This window comes from Macrobrachium rosenbergii, chromosome 8 (genome assembly GCF_040412425.1).
Source record: "Macrobrachium rosenbergii isolate ZJJX-2024 chromosome 8, ASM4041242v1, whole genome shotgun sequence".
Lineage (NCBI taxonomy): Eukaryota > Metazoa > Arthropoda > Malacostraca > Decapoda > Palaemonidae > Macrobrachium > Macrobrachium rosenbergii.
This window is the reverse complement of record NC_089748.1, coordinates 11,653,971-11,676,350: the sequence shown is the minus strand read 5'-3', so window position 1 is coordinate 11,676,350 and position 22,380 is coordinate 11,653,971. Positions and strand designations below refer to the sequence as shown.

At 35.2% G+C, this 22,380-nt stretch overlaps 2 protein-coding genes across 2 annotated transcripts in view; one reads left to right on the top strand and one right to left on the bottom strand.

Annotated features, from left to right (window-relative positions):
• Positions 1 to 22,380, top strand: part of LOC136840602 (E3 ubiquitin-protein ligase ZNRF3-like) — a 714,205-nt gene that overhangs the window by 76,800 nt on the left and 615,025 nt on the right. The window lies entirely within an intron of this gene.
• The window catches only part of Tusp (WD40 superfamily protein Tusp), a 512,358-nt gene that overhangs the window by 91,122 nt on the left and 398,856 nt on the right, over positions 1 to 22,380 (bottom strand). Inside the window, 1 exon segment of the mRNA XM_067107279.1 lies at positions 1,363 to 1,470. Coding sequence (XP_066963380.1) covers positions 1,363 to 1,470 — 108 coding nt within the window.

Genomic DNA, 22,380 nt, shown 5'->3' with positions numbered 1-22,380 from the left:
ATCATATCATATCATATCATATCATATACGAGTATTTTGAAAATAGCCCTGCCAATAGACACTTTCACAATGGAGTTAGTATGAGAAGTAAGCAGTGTTCATTTTGCATTTGTGTGAATTCAAGAGAAGAGTTTCCAAGCGTTCAGCTTTTGTCTCTCCTTTGTCATAACATGATTTTTACGGTCTTGGGAATTTGAATTTGCAAACCGTGTTTCTAACATTGGTCAAGTGATTCACCCCTCCATACGAGTGATCTTGCATAAGCTGACAATCATACTTATCCATGGTCATAAGTGTATAATTAAAAATGACTTTCATCCAGGCAAAGCATGCGGAATAATCACTCAGCTGTAACTGGTAGCTGTTCACACCTTGATACTAGGAGGAAAAGTTTTCTTGGGAAATATCCATGCGTATTGGTCTAACAGGGTAATATTTTGGTCAGTATCAGTTTATCTCAAGGCTTTTCTTGAGGAATATCTAATGTGAGATGACACAGAAAGCCTAATGCTGTTCTCATTAAAATTTTTATTGATTTCACGTCAGTGTAATTATCAGTTAACTGGGTAACTTTGTTATACGGTCAACATTTGCAAAGAAGTTGTTTGCCATCATATTAGTTGATGCTTCATATAAACTGGCAAATGTCAATTACACAATGTATCTGTTAAGAGGACTGCGCAATGTATCCTGTAATTTGCCCCATACGACTGATGATTTATGGGATGTATGTACCATAGCCTACTTACATTATTTATTCGAGAGCAACTCGTGTTGGGTACCAGTTTTAGAGTGCAGCATTTGAGTTATGACTTGAAGTGCACCGTATCAATGAACATTTTTCAGTATAACTTGAGAGTTACGATTATTGTAGATCCGCTTTTTCCTATAGCCAAGCATATTGCAATTGCTACAGTGAGGCCTGCAAATAATTATTAACACAATGTGGCTTGTATACGATACTCTTTCGTTGCAAAATGCAAGTGATGATTGCGCAGTGCAGCTCGAGTCTGATTATAGCTTAATACATCTCGTTAATATGTTGTGGGCATGAACAGATATAATGGAGAAGGTTACTTTCGCTGCCCTCTGATCTTTTCCATCGAGTGATTTTATTGCTAGTTCATTATGGGTATAAAACAAAACTATTTAATTTTTTTATTTGCTCTCTGACAGAACTTTAAGTTCGACCTATATAAATCCTAGAATAATAGCTTAAAAGATACCCTATAAGGAAATTTGTTTGTAAAGAATTCTCCATAATTATTATTAGAATTTTCTTTTGTATATAATTTTTGTCATCAAGTGTAATGGTAATTATTCTTAAAAACTTTGCTGTTTTACACGTGAATGTTGTCTTACTTGCTGGTCGTTGGGAGTGAAGACCCCAGATGTTATCGTGGACTGAAGATTTAACATGGATGACCAATACCTCTGCCCAGCCACTGAGCCCACCAGCACGAACCCATCCTGAATGAGGAAAGAAAACGAATAGATAATTTAAAACAAAGGTGTTGGAATGATATACAATCTGAATGGGTAAATAAGATGAAAATAAATGCGCTGATTTAGCGATAATAGAAAAAATATGGTAATTTATAGATCACAGAAAATATGAATGCGATAACTGATAGAACGTCGAAAAATTATCTAACAAGGCATTCAGGTAGGTCTGAATGCCCTGCTTTGATAATGAACTGTAATTAAAATGAAAGGCGACAAATGCAAGGTTTTCTGGTTCAGTAGCACTGACATATTTTATAATGTTGTTGAACAGAACTTCAGTTTGCATGTTATGCTTCATTATTTTTTAAAAATTTTCTTTTAAATGGTTTTGCTAATTTATTCACTTGAGCTAAGTAAGTTAATATATGATAGCCAGCAAACTTCAGTAATTTTAAAAATGTCAGCTCAGTGATAATATTCGTCCATAGTATAAAGGCTCTACGCTTTAAAATTGTAGGCAGTCCATACTGCATTTGCTCGATTTGATATTGGAATGATTGTTGAAAAGTATATTCAAATTACATATCAGACTACATGGCTTCATAAATTGTTTATTATTGGAGGAACTAACTATATAGCTGGACAGTTAAAGTTGAAGGAAAGTATCCAAAAAATCGCATTTCGGTAAAGGATGCAAATTGGAGTATGTAACGCAACAGACCATTGGAATTGTTGTAACAAATATTTGCTCTTCTGATAAATTTTATCCTTTCAGGTACCGTTGTGAGAATTTACTGTCATTATTATTATTATTATTATTATTATTATTATTATTATTATTATTGGTAATAAAAATCCACAATTATATAGTAAATATATTGCCATGTAAAATAAATAAAGACTTTCGAACACTTGAACGGTGTTCCCCCTTCAGTGCTAACGTTAAAATGATTGTTTATTTTCCTTAGTAATATATGTTTTTCACGAAATTATTATTATTATTATTATTATTATTATTATTATTATTATTATTATTATTATTATTATTATGAAATTTGTTTTTCTTAGAAAAAATGGTTACCATGCATGTTAAAATACGCTTATGAATTTGAATATTCACTAATGAACGTAATTAAGCGAAAGGATTCACGCATTAACAGCCGTAGTTGAAGGGAACGATTTTTTTTTTGTAATCTTTCTTTTCATTCCCCTACAACTTTGAAACCAAGTTATCGGATGAATTGTTTTAACAAAGGTATGAATATTGTTGAAGCGTAAAATTCCGCATGTGCACCTTAAAATTGTTTATGGGTATTTATTCGTTTTCCTGTAACTGCTATTGACAATGGTTGAGTAAAAGATTAAGGGATACCTCAAAGATGGTTTCCCTTCATATTTAACCTGTACTAACAATTTAATAATTTTCCTTTTGGAAAATTCCAGAGTGAAGACTGTCATTTATGTTCTGGGGGGTGTGAATCAAATATGGAAATCATGTTATATCGTAAGATTACTTGTGGGACTGGTTATATATTTATATATATATACAGTATATATATATACATATATATATATATATATATATATATATATATATATATATATATATATATATATATATATATATATATATATATATATATGTATATATATATATATATATATATATATATATATATATATGTATTTATATATATACTGTACATATTAATTATATACATATATATATATTAATTATATATATATATATACATATATATATATATATATATATATATATATATATATATATAATATAATATATATATTGGAATACTGTTTATTTAGGTGGTACAGTACACTGCATGTTCTCTCCTTTAGTGCAATCCAGTTACTACTTCTTCATCACCCTCAAAATTGTTCCTGTGACACAGTTCGTTTTTAAGAACATAGATGAAAAAGATTGGTATTGCCGTTAGGTATCTGACTTAAAAACAGCATACTCAGAAATCAGTTGTTAAATAATATTTGGAGTATATCATCTTAAATACGGGAATAAAATATAAACAAAGGAAACTGGGGTGATTTAGCTGTCGTTTCTCTACTAATATTCAGAATAAAAGAAGCTTATTGAAGATCGCATTTTCAGAGCTCTCCCCATCACAGCAGTTAGAAGTATTGAAAATATTCGGTACAAATTCAGTGTTTGACTCATTTTGCTTTCAAGTGCCTTTGTTGGAATAACGATGATAACCTCGAAGTATTGTAGTTCAAGTGGTATTTTGTTTGTGATGTATTCCGTCGAAATAGAATGCTAATCTTTGTGAATTTGCTTAGTTGTTCAACACATAAAAAATGCACTCCACTGTGATCCAGAAACACCTCGTTGAATACTACCCCCGATTAATTAACCCAGAAGCCATCAATCAATATTTTAAAGTCTGTAAAACAAGAGTAATAATTGTCATGGAAATTGTTGCGTGGTCTGACGCATAGACTGTGCATCGAAGAAGAGGGATGTCATTTGATTAAAGTAGACTCTTTGGCAAGTACTCCGACCTGCATCCGTATAGACACGTAATCCAAATAAAGAAATAGAATAATTCGGAGTTACGATGTCAATATAGTCGGAGGCGTGATAGCCAATTAATTAAATGCAAGTCGAAGCTGTTGATTTTATGCCATAGCACGCGCCATGGTAGGAGGCGCTTTTAGATTACGTTTGCCAGGTTTTTTCTGCTCGCCTTTTACGTAATCACTGGAATCCAGTCTACTCTCTTGTAATGATTTCTAACGAAAGAAATAAAACTGGTAGATATTTTTGGATAAAGGACAAATAGATAGGCTTGATTTATTTTGGTCTTGAATTGATATATATTCGTTTTTAATTTTTTTTATCTACATGGAATACATTTTTTTTGTCACACTTTTTACCACTCATCCACGGATATTAGAGCAAGTGGTGCTCTCGCCTTTCGGGATATGAATTGATTCGTTTCGGAGAAGCCAAATGCAATTTACAGGAATAGCAAATGTACTCGTAATGGAAAACCCAGATAAAACGGAAAAAAAGTGAGCAAAGGAGTCACTGAGACCCAAAATTAAATAACACGATAACAGATGTAACAAAATAGTAAAACAGTAAAAGATGTAAAGTGTGCCCTTAATCGAGGAAAGTCTGTGTACTCAAACAAAAAGCAAAACAAAAGAATGTACGTGAAGTGCTATAGAGTTTACATTGTTTGCGAGCAGCTTTGGGGCAGCTTAGCAAATATAAGAAAATTATTTTGGTTTCTTTGCAGTTGTTACACATACACACACACGCACACATATATGTATGTATATGTGTATATATATATATTTATATAGTATATATACTGTATATGTATATGTATATATACATTTATGTAGCATATATACTGGACACTTCATGAACAGTCCATGTGCCCCTCCTCCCAAATGCCCAGATTGCAAAGTGTTGATAACAGTCAAACATGTAGTATGTGAATGCCCAAAATATAACCTGCAGCGATTATCAAATTTTGGAAATAGATCAGTGAAGGAAATTTTGTCAGAATCTCCTACATTTTCAGTAATACCAATTTTAATGTTCATGAGGAGGTGTGATTTAATTGATAAATTATAAAAAGTAAATAATAGAAATACGAAAACCTTTAGGAGTCTAATGAATTTTAAAACTACTATATTTAAGAATTTTAATAAATTTATTTTAAATTTCAGTATACCTTTTTAGTGAGTATATATGGAAGCGTGAGTATAAATGTATTTATTGTGTGAGTGTGTTCCGGTATGAGCGCGTGTGCCTTTGTTAATTTTTAATTTCATTTTCATTCATTCATCACCATATCAAATTACCTATTTGGTCCCAGTGCTAGGCTTCTGGTCTAGACCAGTCATTTCAGCCAAATCCTTCGGGCCAGCCCTATGAGATAGAGCTGATAGTCAGCTCAGTGGTCTGGTTAAACTGTTTTAATAATAATAATAATGTCCATGTATATGTATACGCACACATATATAGATATACACACATATATATATATTATATATATACAGTATATGTGTATGTGTGCGCGCACGCGCGAGCGTTATGTGGGTAATTTTTACGAAAACAGTGACTGAAAATTAAAGCAGTTTCAATACCATCGATTATATGTGAAAGTTTTGTAATTTACTGTAGGGTTTCATTCCTTCTTTCGCCATATTCAAAAGGAAAATGTTTAGCCACAAAATTATAAGTAATTTAACCTGCGACTCTATAACTAGACAGTAAGAGCAGTGGGTGTTTTGTTTTGACCAATGTGTGTGTGTGTGTGTGTATGTGTGGGGATCGCTTGTTTTGCATCGAGTTGTGTGTGACGAAGCATTGTGGCGGGTATGGAGTGTGTATGGTGTAGAGGATAATTTATTGAGAGTGATTATAAGCTTTATAATGAGACAGAATATTACGCACGCATATGTAGACAATGTGGACGAATTAATGTGAAAGCGGATTTTATATTTCAGTGACATTTCAATGACAGTTTGGTGCATAGTGAAAGTAGAGAGAAGGTGCTGTGGCTGGTGGGCGCGTTTTAAATGATTTTGCAAGATGGGGAATTTGAATGAGAGCGTTTAACTAGAGTATGGCAGCGAAGGTAAATGTGTGACAGGAAAATGGAACAAGTAACGTTAATATGAAATAAGAAAGAAAAAATAATTGACTACAAGAGTTTCTTGGATGTAAATGTTAACAAATTTTGGTATAACAAGAACGAAAATGAATTACAGACTACGTGGAAGATTAAAAAGTATAATTCATTGGATTAAAGTTGAGAGGATTGTTAAGCTAAGTTTTCCATTAGTAGTGTAGAGTATACATGTTGAATGAGAATGTAAAAAAAAAAAAAAGTGAAAATTTTGGCATACTGGATGGAGTATCCAGTTCTTGAGAGTTCAAGAGGTCGGCGTCGTCATTTTACGTCGCCATTTGTTGATGATGGGTTGAATACACCTCTAGAAGACTTTACCGCTGGACGAAACTATCATTTGGAACTTTACTCTTCTCTCTGGCTGACGATTTTCATCCCGTTTCACAGACTTGATGACATTACCGGAATTTGGATTGCCGCATAATGTGGAGAAATCGAGGGAGTTTCAGAGACTGATTATTTGTTATGGAGTCTTTTGTCAATACGCCGATGGTCATTGTCGCAGGAAATGAATTTGTGACTGAAAATTACTTGAATTATTTGACAAGTTTCTAGGTTAAATTTCAGAGAAACATTCACTCTAACAATGCACGCCATACAAAATTTTAATGTACTTCCAAAATTTTTTCGAGCGTTGTCGGGTCCATCCAATGAAGTTTTTCTGGTTTTAGTGGACATCATAGTCTGATGAAATATTTGGCTATTGAATTGATTTTTTTTCATCGAGATGCTTTTGTGAAAGTTGCTAAAAACTGCTGAAATAGTATTAGTAACGATGTTTGATTTTATAGTGATTTTTATTTTGTGATTTCTCTCGTATTTATTTACGTCAACATTTTGGGTATTGTTACTGCTATTGGTATTCTTGTTTGATCCTGTGTGCACACTGCCTCATTACTTCATCTTCGTTTTTTTTATGGTTAAATATTTTCCACATGAAAAAGAAAGAGAAGGGACACAATAAAGGAACGGCACCAATATTGATGAGGGGAACAGTATTGGTCTTTGCAGGCTTCTGTCTATATTGCTTTTTCATCAAAAAAATCTTTTCTTTCTTCCTACAAAAAATGTTTTCCAGAATTTCTTAATTTGTTTGAAGTTTTCAGACCTGGTGGGTATTATTATTCTTACTAATGCTTTAGATAATATCACTGATGTTATTGTTGTTATAGTAGTAGTTGAAGTTACAGAAGAATTGTTAAAGCATCGTCATGAAGAATTAATAAAGTTTAGTAAATCGTCTTTTTCTACGAAGCTTTTGTTGGTCTTTGTTAACTTTGCGTACGATATGAACATACAGGTTTAGTAAGGGTACAGTTGTATTTCAATTAACTTTTTAGTTTATAGGTACTTTCTGTTCATGAGTCTCAGTAGTGCTATTAGATTTCTATGGTTTCCTTATATTCATGTTTGGACGTCAGGACGAAAGGCAGGACATACAACGTACACTTTATCTTCTTTTGTGGTCTTAGTTGCATATGATCTATTGATTAATTACTGATTACGGGTGAGAGACGGTTTCTGTGTCTGCCGTGTATATGAGTTTGACTTCGAGACTGGAAGACTTCAGATTAGGATTTTTCTGAGATCAAATATACTTTCTTTTCTTTAATATAGAGTTGTCAGGAATACTTTTACGCCTTCCTAAATAAAGTGCCCAAGAGCATTATGTATTTGTGATATTTTCTGTGCATATGGTTTTTACAGTTAAGGAAGGAAAAACCTTTAGAAAGAAAATTACCGAAATCCAAGACCCGCGACTGTACTTTTACTACAAAGATCTTACGAAATGGCTTTGTGCATGAAAATTCAGTCATTATTTTAGGACTCCCTTTTTATAGCATACACAGCAGTGTTCTCTACAGGTTATGTACCGGTTCAAAAAAAAGCTAAAGAGAAGAGTTTCTTTGTGTTCGAATCGCAGATATATTCAATTACCTTATCATTTAGAGAGAGAGAGAGAGAGAGAGAGAGAGAGAGAGAGAGAGAGAGAGAGAGAGAGAGAGAGAGAGAGAGAGAATTTTCTGGCACGAGAATAGTGGGCGTAAACTGAACTTTAGTTAGAAAAATGCAAATGCAAATCAACTTGTGTAAATTGAATGTTAGAATCGTATGTTTGATCGAGTCGTAACAGCTCTTAGCGCTTGGTGCTAGCATCGCCGTTTCCACCCTTAAATCAAAATGACGTTACGTTGGAAATGCTGCAACAATATGGAATAGGCTGTGTCTCCTCGCAGTGTTAATTCGTGGAAAATGAAGATGGAAGATTTACCCGGCGGATAGAAAGCTCTACAAAAAAAAAAAGAGGTAGAAAAGAAGAAACTGACAAATTTATTTCCGTTTCTGTGATAGGCTGTACTTTTGTTGTTCACACAGACACGCATATATATATATATATATATATATATATATATATATATATATATATATATATATATATATATATATATATATATATATATATATATATATATATATATATATATATATACATATATATATATACATATATATATATATATATATATATATATATATATATATATATATATATATATACTGTATATATACACATATATATGTATATATATATAAACATCTCTCAAAAGATTTTCCTTGGTCCTTTTATGCTTATACCTCTTTTCCCCTCACACTGAATTGTCTCACATAAATATTACAGAGCAAAGATAGTTATTTTTATAAATACAAATTAGTTTGTCGATTGCGTTTTTTGTTTTTGTTTACTTGCCTCGTGTTTCCTCCTTTCTCCTAAGATAATTGTATTGTGCGGAAGATTGCTTTGCAATTTGATATCCTGTTTGGAATGTCCCACATGTATGATTACTCATTTTAATTGATAAGGTAATAGGTGTAATGTCTAATGTTAATTTTCTCGTCGGTAAAGCACCAGTTCTAGGCTAACCATATCCGTAACAGCCATCTGTAGTTAATTAAGCAACTTACTGTTTGTAATAGTCGCAGAGTGAAACATCTGCATGCAGACTCCTTGTCTCAGCTAGATTTACAATAATCAATGTTTTTCATGGTCAGTGTAATGTTTTGTCAGTGCTTAAGTTGCTTGTTATTGCCAATTCTAACCGCATAAACATCTGTCTCAGGAACTGTTTTTCTTTTTATGTAAATTCAGCTTGAAAAGCATATATTTTTAAGAGGCAGAAGCATTATAACTATTAGGAGATATGTGAATGTCAGCTTATGTTATATCTCTGTATTTTTCCCAACCATCGTCTGTGTCCAGCCATTAATCGTCTTTTCGAAATCTGTTCGTATATTGTTTTTTCCTTGTTCTCACTCTGCAAAAAATGTCTTATCAATCTTCAGTCCCCGTGCTAATAACGCCAATAATATTACTTGATATTAATATTGATGGAACAAGCTGTCGCCCTCGTCATCATCAACATCTTCTTTCACCATTATCATCATCTTCTTTCATCATCATCATCGTCATCATTTTCGTGTTGCAGAACCTCCCGATATCCTCTCCAATTCCTCATCGAAAAGTTCACCCGCCTTTGATTTCCTGCAAAGCTCGAAGGCTCTCAACCCCTATTCATTTGCGAATGGCGATAAGAGAAAGTTACTGCCCATCGTGAATTTTTTTCTTGTTCCTATTCATTCTTCCTCGTCTCCTCCTACTCCTGATCCTCCTCCTCCTCCTTTTCCATGTCTCGTTGCTCTCCTCCTTCATACTTTTCTCTCCTCTGTTTCTTATCTTCTTCATCGTCGAGTCTGCAACATTCCAGTAAAGACATGGCGCGCGCACACACACACGCACACAATGTGTCAATGAATAAAAGATGCAGCGTGGTTGAAGGCTCCTTCAAGTGAAATAGATCCTGGATGAGGAATGGACTAGGGCATCTCTTTCTCTCCCTCTCCTTTCGCTATTGATTTACTTTTATCATCATTGTTCATGAAACCGGAGTTAAGAACCGCTTGTGTGCGAAGTTTAAGGGTCTCATCTCAGTCCCGTGTGGGCGGGCGCGCTTGCCGAGTGTTCCGAATGTTTGGGCTGGGATGAATGAGTGTGTTTGCGCGTTCTTCAGGCGAGTCACAGATTTGTAAATTTCTGTTAAGCCCGAGTTTGTTTTGTTTTTTTTTTTTTTTTTTTTTTTTTTTGAGTTTTCATTGTCACTTTCTTAATTGGTGTATCGTTCACAGCATTTTTTTTTTAATTTGACGTGGAATTTTTTCTGTAATAGATTTATTCTATTCTTTAGTGGGTTTGAAGCAATTCTTAGATTTACAGTATACCATTAATCTTCAGCTTTTAATGAAACTGCTAGATGTTAGTTTGAAATAAATGAAAAATTATTATAATTTTGTCCAAGGACACATGTTCTTTAAAAGACACAATTAAGTTGTCAAGCAACATATAACATTATATATATATATATATATATATATATATATATATATATATTACATATGTATATATATATATTTATTTATTTATTTATTTATATATATTATATATATATCTTAACCTTTCTTAGAAGGGGAATTAGCTTTGGACCGCACACGTAGGTGGGAACTTCGCCTTCGACCCTTCAGACAATTAATATATGTCAGTGGAAATGCGTTTACCTTCTTATCTCCCTCCCAGTGCATGATGGTTGATATTAGCAAGGAGTCTGGTGTTGCCTCTCTTTCATTACTGCTGGCTTCTGAAGCTTGACTAAAATAGCTTCCGTAAAAATATGACTTCACTCATAAAAATTTGCTCACACATTAAAAATTTTAAGTTACAAATATATATCCTGCAACAAAAAGGTGCGTGGAAGATAAAACAAATGTGTGTTCTTCAACTCGGATTATATTGTGAAGGCCATTGCGACGGAAAACTCAGTTCCCTTATTCCTGCCAGGCCTGAGGAGAACGCGAGTATAAAACTGGGAAAGCAAAAAGTTTGATAAAATGAAGGATAGAATTAAATCCTCTTTTATGTCCGACGGCAAAATATTTTTTTTTTTATTTAGACAGAGATGGCATCCATTAGAGCTGACCTCTTCGTCCTGGTGTGTATTCGTTGCGGATTTTATTCAGTTGCAGACAACTCTGATATTTCCCAACTTGTTGTCAATATCCTTTGCGCGTGTGTGTGTGTTTAAGAGCATTTTCGAAATTTTTTTAAAAGAAGCAAAAATATTCATCATAAAATATAAAAGAGGGTGACGTTATAGTCAGATGAAGAGCTATACTGCTTTTCTTACATTCTAGACGACAAGTAAGACTATGAGTAGATCACGAAGAGTGTTACGTTAAACACATCATTACAACTAATTGTACCCTTAGACCTGCTCTCACAACGGTCTTACTCGTTCAGCAGTAGGGTGACTACACTGCATAGTCACACAGATGTCATTGTGGTTATGGAATAACACAAACAATAAATCTTATTCGCCCAAAAGTTGGGTGAATAACACAGACGACTTATTCACCCAGTCGTCAGGAGAAACCACACTATCAGCCTTAGCGAATGACCCATGCTACTTATTCACCCAATCGTTGTGGACATAATACAGTATACACTAAAATGTTTTTTTTTTCCTAGGTTGACGAAAATACACTCGACATCTTATTCATATATTCATTATGGAAATGAGATAAATAATATCATATTAACCCAACAGTTGGGCTTATTCATTCAAAAGTTGGGCAATCAACATCTTTATTTATGTAAAGGTTGGGGGGATCAAATAAAACATCTGGCTCAATATCCTAACAACTGTGGAAGTAATACGTGAATTATATTTGCTCATTAGTTGTCGAAATAACACTCACAACTCATCACTCAACGGCCGGGAATGAAGTTCACCACTGAATAATCCAGTCATTGCGTTTAACACGCACTTTTTCCGTTGAATTCAGTGAATCATATACTCAGTGTCAGGCTTATTTACCCAACAGTTGGGCACGCGTTATCCTTATTTGCCCAATTTATTTTTTATTTTTTTACGCAGTGGTTGGATGAAAGGAATAACGCATACTATCAGGGTTAATCATTCAGTAGTTGAACATGCAACTTTCGTATTTACTCGGCAGTGAAGAGAAGGTAATAGTATTAGACATTCTTAAAACCATTGAGGGAATAATATATGCTCCAAGTCATATTTGTCCAATAACTGTAAGTCTTATTTGCTTAACGGACGGGGACAACATTCAGATCTATTCACCCAACGGTTGGGCGAGTTTCCGCACACTTGAAGTCTTATTTATTCTCTGAACGTCTCGTGAAATAACATACTCAGCCAGTGTTATGCGCCCAGGTACACATTGTCAAGCTTTTAACACAACGGTCATCCAGACTGCATCGTTATTTACCCAACGGCTGAACGAGTGAAAGAACGATTGTTAACCAACAGTTCGAGGATTAACGTACGCAATTACTGCGTAATAATAAGACATCTATCAAACGCTGCGGTTGGGTGAATATTATTACTATTATATTAAGACAGTTTAACCAGACCACTGAGCTGAATATCAGCCCTCATAGGGGTGGCCCGAAGGATTTAAATTAAATGGAATACCAGGTCTAGGCCACAGGCCAAGGCCTGGGACCAAATACCTAGCTCATCGGTGTGGTGATGAATGAATTTTTATTTATTTTTTCTAAATATGTGAAGATAATTGCGTTTACACTAGAACACACGCACTCATAAAATACACTTACTCAATAAAGACAAATGAAAGTAATGATAAACATCACAGTAAGTTAGGTAAATTTTTTTTAATTCTTATATTTTAATTGATTAAATGTCATATGCGTTTTTATGGTTTCGTTATTTAATTATTTTTATATTTTATTAAATTACATTTCTTTATGAATGTTAAAACTAGGATAATGGAAAATGTTAAAGATTCTAACAAAATTTCCTTGACCGATTTATTTCATAAACTTGATAACCGCTGTTGGTTATAATTTGGACATTCACACAACACATGTTCAACTGTTATTATCACTTTGCATTCTGAGCATTAGGAAGCAGGATTATGAGGACTGTTCATTGTCCATGTGGCAGACGAGTATGGCCTGTTCGGAGACATGTCAGAATTACCTGTGTGCGTCTCTCTCTCTCTCTCTCTCTCTCTCTGAGACGATGAACTCCATTTTCCAACAGTAAGTTTTATTTGTTTTAATTTATTATTTTCAGTTCTTCATTCCATATATTTTGCCATTTATGTATAATACCCATATTTATGTGTATTAGATAATCATTAATAGAGACATTTACATTTAAGCTTATCATATGGGCTGCGGCTGGGTGAATAACATACCAACAGTTTTATTCCTCCAACGGGTGTGGAAAGTGCCTGCATCATCATACTTATTATCTCTGAGCAAATGACGTTTGTTCTTTTCTAATTTCTTATACATCGCAACTTGTTCATAATTGGAGAATTGTGTTGTGCATATTACGAGGTGAATCTGTTCTCGGAATGTGCTTGCCTAAGTAAATTAAAAAATGACCTTCATTGAGAGACAGCTGTTAGTTTTGGTGGTATATGTAAGTGTTTACTTGGGTGCAATGTGCAGTTAGTTTGTGCAGTTGCGAGCATGAATATGTGCTTATCAGATTTAATAATTAAATACATGGTATTTCCCGTTTTTAAAATGAAACTGCTAGTTTAATGGAAAGTCCATGGAGTAAAGTTATATTTTTCTTATAGAAGCTCAGTATGGGAAAATTGATGGTCAATAATATTTCATTAAGATGTGAAAGTTGATGTCTAGGCTTTTTGCTTAGTGCTTTTGTCATGTAAAGCCACATGTTTTAGTGAATATTTTTGATGAGACTGAAAAAGATGGGTAAAGATTATTGTATGTATTTTATTGCAGTGTAAAGAAAGATTGTAGTAAGTCTAAGAAACCCGCAGAATGCTGTTTGCTAGGAAACATAATTTGGTACGTAAGCTTTGAAAAGGGAGAATTGTAGCTGTTGCTTGCAGTTTGGAGAGGAACAATGGTGTTTACAGTACTTGAAAACTTGAATCGTTTGCCTGTATTTCTCTCTCTCTCTCTCTCTCTCTCTCTCTCTCTATATATATATATATATATATATATATATATATATATATATATATATATATATATATATATATACACATACACACACATATATACGCACACACACACACGCGTCGTCCCTTTCTTCTGCAGCGTCGAATATGCATTTTTTTTAGTTATATGTATCGACGGTAATTTCATCATTGACTTCCTCTTTCAGCAAATTATCAAGTGTGTCTCACACACCATACATCCTAGGTGGTGAGAGAGACAGACTTGATACTTTGCTAAAACTAAAAAGTCAGTGATAGAATCACTGTCGATACTTAACTCAAAAGCTGAAAAACAAAATCTGACTCTTTGCCAAGAAAGGCATGATTATATATATATATATATATATATATATATATATATATATATATATATATATATATATATATATATATATATATATATATATATATATATATATATATATATATATTTTCTATGTACTATATCATGATTGCGCTGAACATACGTATTTGCACATATAGGTAGAGCTCAGATGATTGTTAGAAATTGCTGGAACTCTTTTCACAAATTCTTTACCAAAGCTGCTAATTTTATCTCCAAACATGTCTCCTCTCACAAGGATATTTGTCTTTCAAAATTTATTGTGGAATATAGATATCATCACGTCATGAAAACATGTTTGACTGCGTATGTACAGCAGAGATCAACATGTTTTTTTTTTTTATTGTAGGCGAGAAATAAACTGAAGCTTCAAATTCTAGCCTAAGCGGGGAATAAATTTCGTGCAGCTGCCACAAAGCAAGCATGCGCGGTCATGCAAGAAGGTAAACTCATTCCAGTAGTGAAAGAATAAATAATTCTTTCTGGAAAACTATCCGATACGTTTTAGAAGTTATGAGCCATGGAAAAAGTATTCTGGGAATGCAAACAGTGGGGAACGGAAACCCAAGAACCATTGTAAGAATTTAGGTGAATATTTGGGCTGGGATCAACAAAATGTTAAGACAAAAGAGAGGAATTCTTCTTCCAAGAAGGTATGCATACTCTTCTCTAGGACCCGCAAAAGGTCTTCTCTTCCGTGCGAGGCAACGACGTCCTTTCACTTTTCAGAATTAAGTGGATGCGGAGGCATTAAACTTTCAATGGAAATTACTTGTAGGAAGGATTTTACCCGGCTGAAAATAACCCTAGACTAAATTATTATTCTGTTGACGTGAACGCCTGCCATAACCAGTTCACTGCAATTCTTTAGACAACTCTTTCGAAAGGGTTCTCGCAACTTACGCGTTCTTTTGAAACCATAAAATTGAAACTTACGATGTCGACGTCACCTTCCATTGTCGAAAGAGACTGGAAACGACAATCTGGTGCAAAGCTCAATCATGGTTCAAAATCCTTGAATACCAGTTTCAGCCAGCTCCTTGCTTAACGCGTTGAGCGTTTCCTTTTTATCCTTCGCCCGCCCACTACCATCGAAAGATAAGCATCTCCCTCAAGGACATAAGAACCTTTGTTAGAAAGGGAGGAAGGAGGTCAGATTCTGCGAAGCAGATGGCAGGAACCTTCTCAAGAGATTCCACCCCCAACGCGTTCTAGATTGCTGAATGAAAATAAGGAAAGGAAGCGTGAACAGATATTCTGAGGAAGGCCGGAAACTCAGAAAGGTGTTTCAATTTTGAGAGAGAAAGAGAGAGACTGTAGATAAAAATTCTAATATGGTTACTGGTTATCGAGATCGATGCATGAGAGGATTTTGTAAGTTATTTATTTAATTTTTTCTATTTGGAAGACTTTGCATAGAAGATATTAAACACCATTTAAGGAATTTAGAAGTACTGTAGGTTTGCAAGATAGCCAGCAAGCAAGTATGAAAATAGTTCTCTTCTCATTCAGGATGTAAACCGCAACACTTTGGAGACAAATAACCAACATGGCCAGGGAATGATCATCCTAAATTACGCATAATCTCATGATATTATAAAAACTATTTAGGTGAGTATTGTGTATTTATATATAAGATCACAGGCTGTAACTGTCGTTAGGATTGATAAATTTATATTGATTGTTACAGTAATGCATAATGGTTACCTATAAACGAAATGTTAACAACTGCGTTGTCATAGGTTATTGTTGTATTTCGTATATCTTCCTAATTAACTTATTCTAATTCTGTAATTGTGAAGGCTGCATTGTAGAATCCGTTACGGATATAAAAGGCAGTGTTATTATTCTTGAATATTTATTATAATCCGGTTTAGTATATACCTTTGTGCAGTGAGTTACGAAATCATTGCAAGGTGAAAAGGATCTTCACCACTACAATGAGATTCGAGTGAAAAAGGGATGCTATTCATGATAAAAGTGTTGACCTTCACCGAGGATGATATATCGAACTTATCCAGTGAAGGAGTCAAGAATTATTTGCATTCACTGGGAGTTAATTAAGATACAGAGGACAACTCAGCAAAATTAATTAGTCTTTCGAGTTACAAAAAAGAAAGCCAAGGCTGCCGAGTTACACACAGAACAAACTGTAGAAACTACTAAACTTCCGACTTCAGTGAGACTAAAGGAAACGACCACAGGATGCTTCTTCTACTAATTTTGCAACAGAAGATACGTACATCAACAACAAGGGCGATTCCGGGTCGAGCGGCGGAATCGTCTCCAACATTATAATATTACACACACGTTTATATATATATTATAATATAAATATGTATATTTATAGTATATATATATATATATATATATATATATATATATATATATATATATATATATATATATATATGTATGTATATATATATAATATTTACATATGTGTGGGTGTGCGTACCGCTCACGTACATGTACATCTAATAACCAGAGGAAATGGAACAGTCCTGTTTCATTTTCACGTGGTTCTTAGATATACATATCAGTGATTATATAATATATATATATATATATATATATATATATATATATATATATATATATATATATATATATATATATTTGATAGATAGATATCAAAAACAGCATTGGCAACTAATGCGTGTTGGTGGTAAGCATTTTCAGCGATAATAACTCTCAACGACATTAATTATGCTTGTAATAAACTTTTACCTTCATAATGATAGTTCCATTGTGATCGTGATCGTGGAAAGAATATCGATGTTTATTGCAATGATTTTGATAACTGTGTATTTCTTAAGTTGGGCTATTGCCTTTCTTTTAAAAGAAAGTTGGATTTTTTTGGAAATGCTGTAACTTTCTTATTTAATATTCCTTTTACGGTTAACCCAAGGACAAAACACTCCCCTTTTTCTTTCTTGGGAGAAGTGTTTCCTTTGTGTGAAGAATAGAGGGAGAATGAGGTTGGACGGTGAGATTTCATTACATTCTAGTAGTGAAACGAATTATTATTTAAAGAAATTCAATCATTGTCTCCCCATATGATACTGGTACTTGCAAACAAAATAATCTGCACGCTGTTTATTCTGTAAGCACTAATACCATACGGGGAGATAATGATTGAACTTTAAATAATAATACGTGTTTTTACTAGAATGTGATAAACTCTCGTCGTCCCACCTCAATCTCACTCTGTCCTTTACACAAAGGAAACGCTCCTCCCTTTGGAGCCACCCCTTCTAAAAGAATGGAATATATATATATATATATATATATATATATATATATATATATATATATATATATATATATATATATATATATGTATATGTATGTATGTATGTATGTATGTATGTATGTATGTATGTATACACACATACATTTTCCCCAACAGGGTATCACCAAAAGAAGATGTATGTATCCACACACATACCTTTTCCCCAACAGGGTGTCACCAAAAGAAGCACAACGGTCACTGCTATATTCGTATCTTAACTGTTGAATCGCATGCACAGACAACCATCCACAAAATTAGTACCTTCTTAGCCTTAAATAGCTGGTTCATCAACAACGCCTCGAACTCCCTCGTACATATTGCGCCATTCAGCTCTTTCTTACACTCACTTGATATTCGTGGATCTTAAGGCCTTTCATTTTCAATGCTTCTTCTCTCTGTCTATCCATTGCTCTCCAGTCTTATCTCATTTGGTATTTTAAAACTTTCGGATTATATACTCTTTTCAATGGCATATCATTCTCAGTAATTTCTGCACGATCAAACCACTTTAAAACACCAATCCATGATTCCCACGGGACCAACCTTCTTCACTTCCATTTTCTTGACATTCTAGCAGTTCCAGCTTTTTCACGCCAAACATACTACTTAAGTAGTTTAACTAAAGAGCTTCAGTCCATTTTACTTTCATTCACTTGCAACATCCAAACTGAGCTTCCATAAAGAACTGTGAGCAACAATCCTTTCATACATTCCTAAATTGGCTTATATAAACATTTAAAGTCTCTTCGTAATTTTTGTACACAATTGAGCTTTAAATTGTTTGTCATATTCTGTAACTCGCCTCATCTTTCATATTGCCATCAACCATTATACTTAAAGCAAATATCTGTTCAAATCAACCGCTTCCATTCTTAACCCTCAGTAATAACCTTCGTAGCTCCACCGTTTGTTATCAGTGTATTCTTTACTCTTGCTTTGTTATTTTTCTTCGCTATACCCAAGTAGTACGTTGCCATCTGCAAACGTCAAACATTCTAAATTCAATTCACTATTCATTTTCCCATCATGCAACTAAGCACCTACGTCTGATTTTTTTTCTCTGACGTCTCACAGTACTCCATTTACGGAGATATTCACAGATATGAATACATTACAAGCCTGAACCGCAGATCCTCTGTTGTACTGAATCAGTCTCTCTTCCATCAACATATTCTAACACACTTCAGTTCCTTCATGAAAACTTGAATCGGTTCCGATAACTTATGTTCTTCAGTATGTAAACGTTCTCAGTACCCTTCACGTTGCCACTGTCGATTCTTTGCCGCGTGGTTTTTCTAATCCTTGTATGCGACACATAACTTTCAGTTTTTTTTAAACATTTGAGATATCTGTTTCCTTAACGTGCTATCCTATTCTTTGTATAAACCCACAGCGAGCATTTTTGTTTAAAGTTCACTTCTGTTTATTTTCCAGTGATTTTTGAAGTGCAATTTGAAGCTGTAAGTTCAGATTAAAGATAGCTGAGTTAATTGGAAGTAAGTTTACCATCGCCTTGAGAAAAGATTGCATCTTCTTTAAGGATATCCCATCAGTTTCAAACCATAATGGTTCCTATTAATGTCGTCTGTGGCTTTTTGGAAGGCGTCGACCATTTGCTTGACTGCAATAAAGAAGTGGTATTGCAAGAATAATGAGGGAGTGATTGTGCACAGGTAAATAGGTGATTGATTTTTAAGAGATACTGCTAACTTAGTTTATTTTAATTCACCAGATCAGCCGTGCTACCGATGGTGGTCTGAACATCACTTCGGTCTAACATCAGCAGATATTTACGATTATTCTGTTGAGAAAGTGAAAAAGGGAGACAAAGAGAGAAGCACAGACACTTAGTGTTAGCAACGAATGTCTGGAGAGAGGGACTGTAGGTGGTGGAAACAGTAAGTCATCAGCGGATGTAATTGGATTCGAAATGTCATTTTGAGTTTGTTGAATGGTCTTGACGTCACATCATTGGGATGAATGGCGTTTCATTCATCCTATGAACCAGCGTCATGGCGTTTCGTTCATCCTATGAACCAGCGCCAAATACATATCCTGATTAAATTAAATTCATTCTCGGCATGTCCGTTTCATTTCCTGTCGCCAGTTCATCGCCAGGAGTCATCTCGGGACTCTTTGTGGTGGCTTACAGTCTGAAATGGTTTGGCTGATTTATTTCAGACTTGGCTGCATTTATTTTTTCTTTAGTTCTAATCATGTCCTTCCTCCTAAAGCCGTACCGTTGTTCATTCCTTCCTGTTATTTTTTTCTTCTGGACTAGACTTCATGTTAAGATCGTATAAGTTGCCCGTCCCTTTCCCTATCCTCTTAAAATAACTCTTGAATGTACACAGATATATCCTGACCTTTAAGATTAAACCTCTTAGTTTTTAATGTAAAAGTATTCACTGAAATTTAACCATCGTATTCCAAGGGTCTCATTTTCTCCCACCGCATTAAGTCCGCTTTCCAGCAGAAAGTAAAGAATTTCTAAAACACCGACTGGAGGAAAAGAAAGGGTTGAGAGAATATAATAAAACGCAAGACATGCCTGAAAAAAATATTGTAGGGTCCCACATGGACCTACACAATCATCCATCTCACCTGCCTGTCCAAACTCATACCCTACCGGCATCTGCTCCCCACAACAAGCATCTCCTGACATACATACCAAGCACGCATATAAGAAACAGCCAACACCATACACCCTTTTTTTGTATGCTGTTGTTTATAATAATGTCATGTCAAATGTATCATTCCTAATAGAGGCAATACAGTGCCAGCTTTCCAGCTATATTTATCAGAACTCAGTTTGCAATTTGTATATAGAATTATGTACCATTCTCCATTCTCAAACAAACAGTTGACGGTATATTAATCTCTATTTTGTTCACCTTGTCTGGCACTACATTCCTGCTCGCAAGAGCCCTTGACTTTTCTTTTTGTTGTTTTGAATAAATTAGTAAGTTTGTAGATGCTGCCTCTTACTCATGCCTTCACTACATTGGCGACCACAGAAATGACTAGCCCAGCCAGTACCAATGATGCCAACCTCTCCAGCAACAGTGTCACCACTGCCTTCATACGTCTGGCTCCCTTCACATCCCACAACCCAGAAGCTTGATTATTCAGGACGGAGACAATCTTCTGGTCGAAGAAAATCACCTCCTCAGCACACAAAGCAGACGCTGTACTCAAATTCCTGCCAGGTGACATTTTCGAGCAAGTAGCAAAATGGTTCACGGAACTTAAAACCCGTCACCTACGAATCACTGAAGGACCAGCTGAAGTCATCTATCATCATGCCACCTACCCTAAGAACCAAGAAGTTCCTGGACAGTGTGGGGGCATCCATAGGAGACAAGCAGCCATCGCACTTCTACAAGCAATTGCAGCAGCTGGTAACGCTAACTGCTGCAGACAGCCTACCCAAGTCAACCCTGGGCCTTGTGAGAGAGGTCCCCCTCACAAAACTGCCCCACCAAACAGTGGCAGCCATGACCAGTGCCTCCACCATGCTCATGGAAGAATTTCTAAGTTTGGTCGAAGCAGTACACATGGCCCACAAAACAGCGGAGCCCACCTAGCCACCCATACCAGCAGCAGCACGAAGGCCCCAGCCGGTAAACAACGTGGAATCTGACAGCGAGCCAGAGGAACTGGCTGCCCCCCATCCAAAAGCTGAGCTTCCAAAAACAATTCAACAATGGAAAGACCAGGCAGAAGAAAAACAAACCACCAGAGGGAATATGCATCTTCCATTGAAAGTTTGGTAGAAAGGCTTGCAAATGTGACAAAGGCTGCCTGTTCTCAAAAAACATGTAGAAGGGTTGCATCAACAACCCAAACAACTAAATGTCAGTGGTGAGCAGACTGGTTGCCTTGTAAGAAAAGCTGCGCCTGCTCTCCGCTGTCTTTCTTCCAGGTACGAATGCAAAGGCTCAACGTGCTTCTTCACATGGACGAGAGGTCGAACACAGAATTCCTCGTCGACACCAGGGCATGTAAATCACTCATGCCAGCCAGCCTGCATGAATGACTCAACCCCGCCCCACCCTTCAACATCCACATATCCACCACTAGTGGAGCACCACTCAAGATATACAGGAGGCAGACCATGAAAATGTCATTCAGTGGGAAAGGCTACAGCTAGATGTTCATTATGGCAGACATAACATCAGTGCTTTTAGGAGCAGACTTTCTAAAAGAACACAGTCTGCTGGTGGATGCAGCATCAAAGCGGCTGATCCTGAAAACCGCCCCTGCATCATCACCGAACAAATAATAAAGCAACCCACCACCGTATCGTCATGGCAACAGCAGATACAACAAACCATACCCATCAAATCAACCGCTCCATCGCCAGAAATATGCCAACTCCTACTGGAGTTTGCAGAGGTCTTTAAAGATGACCTGCAGCACGACTTAACCAAACCAGCAAAGCACAACATCAAGCACCACATAGAAACAGAAGGTCCCCCAGTCCACACCTGCTTCAAATGTTTGGCCCCAGAAAAAATCACCTA